This window comes from Phaseolus vulgaris, chromosome 4 (genome assembly GCF_051622355.1).
Source record: "Phaseolus vulgaris cultivar YP4 chromosome 4, ASM5162235v1, whole genome shotgun sequence".
Taxonomy (NCBI): domain Eukaryota; kingdom Viridiplantae; phylum Streptophyta; class Magnoliopsida; order Fabales; family Fabaceae; genus Phaseolus; species Phaseolus vulgaris.
In genome coordinates, this window is record NC_143501.1 from 43,283,553 (window position 1) to 43,291,583 (window position 8,031).

Consider the following 8,031-nt stretch of genomic DNA (forward strand, 5'->3'; position numbering starts at 1 on the left):
AACAACCTTACAAAAATAGTTTTTTAATTTAGTTTTACACTTGATCATTAGTTTTATTTTTAATTTCAATACTTACATATCACTTTTTTTAGTTTCTATACGCATTATTTTAATTTTTTTTGTTTCTACAAATTTTGACCCCAAAGATATGAAAATTTTAAAGAATAAATTGTTGTTGTAAAATTAAAAAAAAATGATTTTTAAGCGTAGAGATGGGAAGATACACAATTCATATATAACTATAAAACCCTAAAAAGAATTAATCCTTATTTTTAAATTTATTTTGATTTAACAGTTGCTCTAACAATCAGTATCCTTTTATCTTTATTTGATTTTGATACCAGTTTATCTCTTTTATTTATTTTTTCTTTATTTCATATCAAATTTCAACATTTTCTTAAAGAATATATACTGTTACTCACCTCGTGTATTGTATTTTAATTCCTAGAATTTAAATATTTTAATTTAAAAATAAATTTTTATATATAGATATAATTTATTCCAAGTTTATTTATATAAAAAAAATTATTTCCAAATGTGCAATGTTCCAAACTGGTCCATTTAAGTGTTCTCTTCCTTCTCATTCTCTTCAACCACTTTCCTTCCACACTCTTATCTTCTTCTCTCTCTTTCTCTCATTTCTTCTCAATGCATTGAATTCCCTCATGGGCTTTCTCCGGCGACTCTTCGGCGCCAAGAAACACAATCCGCCACCCTCCGACGGCGCACCTCCCAAACCCGTCAAGGACAAGAAAACGTGGAACTTCGTAAAGCAGAGTACGAGGTACAAGTCCACCACGTTGCTCTCACTTAACAAAAACAATTTTGACCCTTCCACTTCCTCTGCTCCTTTCTCCGACTCCTTGGACGCCAACAAGCATGCCATCGCCGTCGCGGCGGCTACCGCCGCCGTCGCAGAGGCCGCTCTCGCCGCCGCCCACGCAGCAGCCGAGGTCGTGAGGCTGACCAGCGGCAATGGGCCTGCCGCCGGAAGACCCACCACGGCGTCTCATCCCCGGCAGACGGCTGAGGATACCTCCGCCGCCGTGAGGATTCAGTCGGCGTTCCGAGGATACTTGGTATGTGAAAAAACTGAAAGTCTCGTTTTTTTGTTGGTTATTTTTTCGTAGTAAAAAACGTTTTGTTTAAGAAAAAATAACACTAATGTAATTTATTCCTCTTTAATTTAATTAATTTTTACTATCATTTAATTTAAATTATTTCAAGTTAATAATAACAAAAGTTACCAGTTTTGTTAATTTTATGAATCACACCATCTGTGGTGGAATATTCACGGAATTTAAATTAAATTAAATTCTTATTCTTCTTTAATTATATGTTTGGGAAGTGAAATAGCCACGTTCCTTTGTTCAAGGTTTTAAATGTTGAAAAATTGAATGAAATTGTTTTATATTCATAAAGAGTTGAAAGTAGGAATCTAGCATATGAGTATTTCAGAGATTTTTTATGCCCAGTTATTTAAAAATAGTAATAGTACACTTTTTTTCACTATTGAATTGACTATTATTGAAAAATATTTGATTCCTGTGAAAAGAATTGTGAATTTAGTTTTTAAATTTTCTACCACGTTTACAGCGTGTCAGCAAATTTCAAATTTGTTGACTCTCTGACTCTGATTCCCAGTGCTTTTTTCTCAATTAATTTTTCTGGGCGATGTGGGATTTCCCTCCATATTCTGTTTCTCGGGAAACAAACACTGGTCAAATATTGCTTCATTTTCAACAATGTTTCTTTTCTCCACACTTTTCACCTATCCAAAGAAACTTGTTCCCTCCCACAATAATTTTTTAAATATTTTTTAATAAAATCCCACTGTGGTTGATAATTATGCACAGAAAGCTTAAGATATAAAAGTCCTGTTAAAAAATTCCATTTTAAGAGGAATTTTGGGTTCCGCCGACAAATCTACAGAAACCCACTTGTAAATGTCTGCATTATAGGATAGGAAAATAAAATCCCACTTGGGTGCTTATTAATTTTTAAGAGTGTGAAATTTTATTTTTAAAATTTTTGTCCAGAGATATAAAATATCGATAATTTATAAATTCCTTAGAAAAATTGAGTTTGTCATATTTTTAGAAGAAAATAAGGATTTTTGGTTTTGGATGGTATTGAATTCCAAATCTTTTAGGCCTAAAGCATATTTGATTTGGTTTTCAATGTTATGGCTGTTGACTGCCACATGTTTTCGCATCATCACGTGGTCGCTGCAATTTTAATGTGTTGCGTCACTTTTGTGATGTGGGGTGTGTTTTGTTCTGCGTCCTGTCGTGTACTTGGTTTGTGTGGTAATGCTTATGTATGATTTGGGTCCTTGAGAAGATGTTGGTGTGAGTCTAGAGTGGTATCTGGTGCTGTGAGGATCCTGCATTCAGATCAAAGTGACCTTGTTTTGGGACTGTATTCTGTGACAACACAAGGATCAAGGGACCAAGAAAGTTTTGAGAAATGGACAAATGGGTAATTTGTGGGATTTAGTATATGAGTGAGCCCCACATTCTGGTGAGCTATTATAGAATGACCCTTTGTACCCAAAAATTAACACCAAATGTTGAAGTGGCCCTGCTTCAACCCATTTCGTAGGTCATGGACCTGAGTGCTGGAGGGTCACTGCCAAGTTGCAAAGTACTGTTTTTTTATTGGCTTGGTATGGTATGGTCTGCATTGATTGAAATATTGTGGGTTGGTTTTCAAGGTCTGATTTTCTTTTTCTATATAGAAATATTTCACATAATGAAAGAAAGGTACTATGTGTGAAACTTGTGTTTCTTGGGGTTGACAAATGAGAAGCCGAAAGTGAAAAGCCATGCTTTTAACAAGGTTAAAGTGGAAAGTGATTTTTTACACCTTATTTTTAACCTTCACGTGAGAGGAAGCTACTCTTTTTTAGGACACACGGACCAACAGTTAGGCTGTGATGTTTTGTTTTGTTTGTAAAAGAAATTGAAAGTAACACATTAAAGCTACAACATTCGATGAACTTGAATTTTTACCTTCTGCCCTTTCTACCATGGTGGGGCATGCGACATTGGAAGCTTCAATTAACATACAGAAGCATCAATAATGCATGACTTTCCACTGTGTAATTTATGTTTATAATGATTACAACCATCAACCTCAGCCTCCTCCCCCACTTTCTCATGTCTTTTTCATTTTAATATTCTTCAACTTTCTCACATTCCATGCCCATCTTTTGAGGGTAATGCTTATTTTATTGTGAGCTTAATTTTTAACTAAGTAGCATAAGTATGTATGATCAAATGCTTTACATGTTAACTTGTTCTATCTAAATTCTTTTATAACTATGTAATTATGCTGTTATACTTTTGATTGTGTTTTTGTCTTCTTTGAATCTCTTAAATTTTCTGATGGACGTTTTAACTTTTACTGATATTCTTGGTATGGATTTGGAAGGCAAGGAGGGCTTTGAGAGCACTTAAAGCATTGGTGAAGTTGCAAGCATTGGTGAGAGGCCACATTGTGAGAAAGCAAACTACAGATATGCTCAGGCGCATGCAGACTTTGGTGCGACTGCAGTCTCGGGCGCGTGCCACACGTGGGAACTTGTCTGATAATATGCATTCTTTCAAGTCTTCACTTTCTCATTACCCTGTAAGCAAAGTCAAACATATAACTTTTTTGTTCTTTTGATTGTTGGCATGGCATGATGATCTTTATCTTAATAACTTGTTTGGGAGGCTTTGTGACTTTCTTCAAACTTGTTATCTTTATTAAATATACTTTTCTTTCTCTATTTTTCTTTTTGCTATAATAGATTTTTACCCTGTACAAAGCAACATGGTGCAAATTAAACTGGTGCTACACCATGCTTCTTTAGATAATCCTTAGGTTGGGTAGTGCCATTGTGGTAATGTAACCATTAAGATATGACTCATCAAATATCGTGCCTATAAGATTGGGGATTGTTCTGTGGTTAATTACTGTGAAAAATGGATCATGATAACCATTAATCTTTTTTCTGAGTTTTTTTATTTCATTTTTAATAATTGAAGGTGCCTGAAGATTATCAGCACTCACTTTATGGCTATAGTACAAAATTTGATGGATCTATTCTCAAGGTACACGTTGTTCTTCCTACAAGCTTTTATGAGTATTTAGATGGTGAACCTATTAATATGATTTCCCCTTTTAAATGCATTCTCCATTTTCATCTTGCAGAGATGTAGTTCCAACGCAAATTTTAGAGACGTTGACTTGGAGAAAGCCCGGTTTGGTTCCCATTGGCTAGACAATTGGATGGAAGAAAATTCTTGGAGCCAAACTAGAGATGGTTCATTGAAAAATGGGCACCTTGATGATGAGAAGAGTGACAAGATTCTTGAAGTGGATACTTGGAAGCCACATTTGAACTCACACCATAGTAGTGGCAGCTCATTTCAGCCAGCACATCATTATTTGTCTTCTGATTACAACAATGAGAATTTTGTGGCATATGAGTCACCGTCGAAACGTTCTTCAAAAACTCTTTATCCAAGTCTCTCTTCGAGGGAGGCTCTACCCTTTGGCTCTCTGAAACTTCACAAAGGAAAAGAAGAAGCATCTTTGAGAAATGTTGAGGATAGTCCTCAAGCATTCTCTGCTTCCTCTGGACTTGGAAGTGGTGCAAGGAGAGGTCCATTCACACCAACTAAGAGTGAGTGTGCATGGAGTGTCTTCAGTGGCTATTCTGGTCATCCCAATTACATGTCAAATACTGAATCTTCAAGAGCCAAGGTTAGATCACATAGTGCTCCAAGGCAAAGAATTGAGTTTGAGAGATACGGTTCCTCAAGAAGGTCTCTTCAGGGTTATTATGATGCAGGACCTAGTTCAGACAGGGATTCTGATTTTAGAAGCAAGGCCTATTCTACCACAAACAGCAGCTTGAACAGAATTGGGAGTACCAATTTAAGGTGACATCACAGTTTTGTCGATGAACACATTGAGGTCCCCTCTCTTTTTCCCCCAGAAAAACCAAAAATAGAAGACATTATTTTGCTTGGGTTTTCTGTGTATGACAACAGTTTTAGGATGTAAGTATTTGACCTGTTCTCCTATAGTCTTTGGGCCCACACCATCAAAGGCCACCTTTGTTGACTCATGATTGAGTTTTACTGAATTTTATTATGTTGAAATACATGTTCTTTAATGTTTTTACTGAATTTTGTTATGTTGAAATATAACATGTTTTGATTGCTCTCATTAATCCAATGCTGGTTATGATTGTGATTCATCAGTAGCTACGTAACACTAAACCAGTCCCTTCCCTTCCACGAAAATACCAGTGATTATAAAATAAGGATAATGTTATTGGAACACAATTTTAAAATAAGACACAGTGAAACATGAACAATGATGTGTATAGTTAAAAGAGCTTTTATACGTATGCGTGATATTTATATTACAAAACTTCGATTTTTTAATAACTAAAATAGAAACTAACTACTGTGTACATCTTTTCTACATCAAACTTCATAAAACTACGCATGATTCAAGCACTACTTTCATCGTTTAGCATGTTAGCATTAATTCAATCAATGTGTTGAAGAACTGCAAGTTAGCAAAACTTTTCAGGGTCATATCAAATTCCTTGTGAACATGCGTTTTAATAAATATAATAAGTATAGAATAGACACCATCACCTTTACCTGTAGTTTGTTGCAGATCTCTGGTAATCTACTAATATCTCTATCACTTACCAAAATGACAAGGTGGTTGTTTGTGATGGAATCTTCTGCAATAGGAACCTATCGTATTCATGATACTATGATGCTTAAACAGCCCTTTACTTTTGGACAGATATGAACTACCAAATCCAGAATTTATATCTTGTGCTCATATCCTGATAATTTTCTTGTGAGAACAATCTTCTTGAATGAGGAAAGAGACAAGACCATATTGATGAATCTTTCATCTTTCAAAAGGAAAAGTCTTATTCACTAGTGGAGTCCAATATTGTAAAACGGTTTCTTGTTTTTTGGCTTTGATGGTTTCTTCATTAGGCTATGTCAACTTGTAATCTTAATATCAGGAGTCTCAGGTTGATTAAAATGAGTTACTTAATATGGTATTAAAGTCTTAATTAAGACACTCACCACTAGTTTTTAAGATTGGATTCTCCTCTTCTTTCCAAATGAATTGCAAAAAGGGTTGCACAGAATTTTTCTCAAATAGCTGCAGCAATTTCTCCACTTTGATTTCTCATTGGCATTAAATGCACATGTTTGTATCAGAATAAGCAACATTTGGAGCAGAAAAAAGTATTTTTGTTTTGAACATAAAATCTTGTGTGAAGATATTGTCACAAATGACTATAAGTTTGATCTTTGAGTAAATGTATATAAAAAATATCTTGAGACTAGTTGGTTTCTCAATACACGAGTTTCAGGAAACAAATAGTTTTTAACTTCTTAGGTAGAGATGAGTGGATTAAGAAATATTATTACTAATTAGTAAATAAAGATGATATGACATGTTTTGGTTAGAATTCTTATTTGTATTTCTTTATCTGGAAAAAAATTCCTATTCTTTTATCTATCCAATGTGAATTCTTCCCAGTTATATTTGTTCCACATGAATCCAGGAAAACTACGCCTTAGCTTTCTTTATAGTTCTGGCTTTCGGTGGACCATTTCACAGATATGGACACCAACACAAAAGGACAAAAGATTGCACATATGAAGTGGCATATGAGACAGCATGACATGACTCCTCTCCTTCCTTTTTTTTTGTTCTGTTCCATTTTGCTTTGTTTTGTTGTGATTTTTGTCTCTGTTGTATGTAACTATGAAAGGGAACTGCAGCCTTGGATGCTCACAGTAGGCCATGCAATTGAAGACAATTGATAATGAGAATAATGTAGAAACAGCAGTTGCTCTCTCATTAGATCTGGTTCTCTCACTCTTATCTATTTCTTTTTACCAGCCTCCCTTGAAAATTTGGCTTAGTCACATAAAATGGTCTTGAAAAGTGAAAAAATGTGTAAAAATCACACTAATTTCTTTCAAGATATAGAAATCACTGGAATAAATTTTGTCCCTCTTAAGATCTCTTTCATTCATATTATTACAAATTGAATCACTAAGATGTGAACATGCTTAAAAAAAACACATGTATCTTTCATTTGTGCTGGATCTTGTTGGTAGTATCTGTGATCTAGTTTCGGACCACAGCAATCCAACCCTGACACACTTTAACAAATGGCAACGGAAGAAAAATACACCTTTCTGCCACTGCTTTCATTATGCCAAAATCATTTGCTTTTATCAATCATATCAAAGATCAATAACCTGTCATTTGAATCATTATGATATCAACTGTTAAACTAATAGTGTAACAACCAGAGAAGGTGTCAAAAACCAGATCTTCTCTCAGCATAATCATAATTCAGTGAGTTGAAAAGTACAAATCAACACATAAACTAACAGTAGAAGAGGGGTCATATAATCATGAACTAGTTTATATGTTTTTCACCTTTGGTGAAACATGTGGTACAGGACAAAGGGCAGTGTAGATTCAACGAATTAAGGGGACACGTGAATCATATAATATAGTACATTAATGGTGTGACATACACATGTACCTAAACAAATAAAAAAGGTAGAATGATTTGGAAAGTTTCATGGCATCATGATTAGAAATTTGATTAATTAATGGGAAAACCTCATCAAAAGAATAAGACAGAGACATTGAAGGATGGGTAAGAACATAGTTTACGGATCCAACAACCACCAAACATAATTAATATGAAGCTGTGGCATAACAGTGCACTGATTGGTTTTTTTTTACAAAGTTGGGGTAATCCTTTATTACTAAAATGAGATCACTTTTTAAAGTTGGGAACGTGACACCATTTTAGTTCAGAGTGATTATAAAAAATGGTTATCTATTGGTTAACTATTATGTTTAACATTAATAATATTATCCTAATAATAATAATAATAGCAACTATAAGTTACATCACTTTGTTTTTATAATTACAGTAATAAAAACATTTTTATTAAAAAAGTT

The 8,031-nt window shown here is 34.3% G+C and overlaps 1 protein-coding gene across 1 annotated transcript; it reads left to right on the plus strand.

Moving 5' to 3' along the window:
- Positions 1-545: 545 nt before the first annotated feature.
- LOC137837667 (protein IQ-DOMAIN 24) lies at positions 546-5,221 on the plus strand. Its single transcript, XM_068646761.2, has 4 exons — positions 546-1,079; positions 3,436-3,633; positions 4,035-4,100; positions 4,201-5,221. Exons 1-4 carry the CDS (start codon positions 666-668, stop codon positions 4,936-4,938), a joined length of 1,416 nt encoding a protein of 471 aa, XP_068502862.1. The 5' UTR covers positions 546-665; the 3' UTR covers positions 4,939-5,221.
- Positions 5,222-8,031: the final 2,810 nt, after the last annotated feature.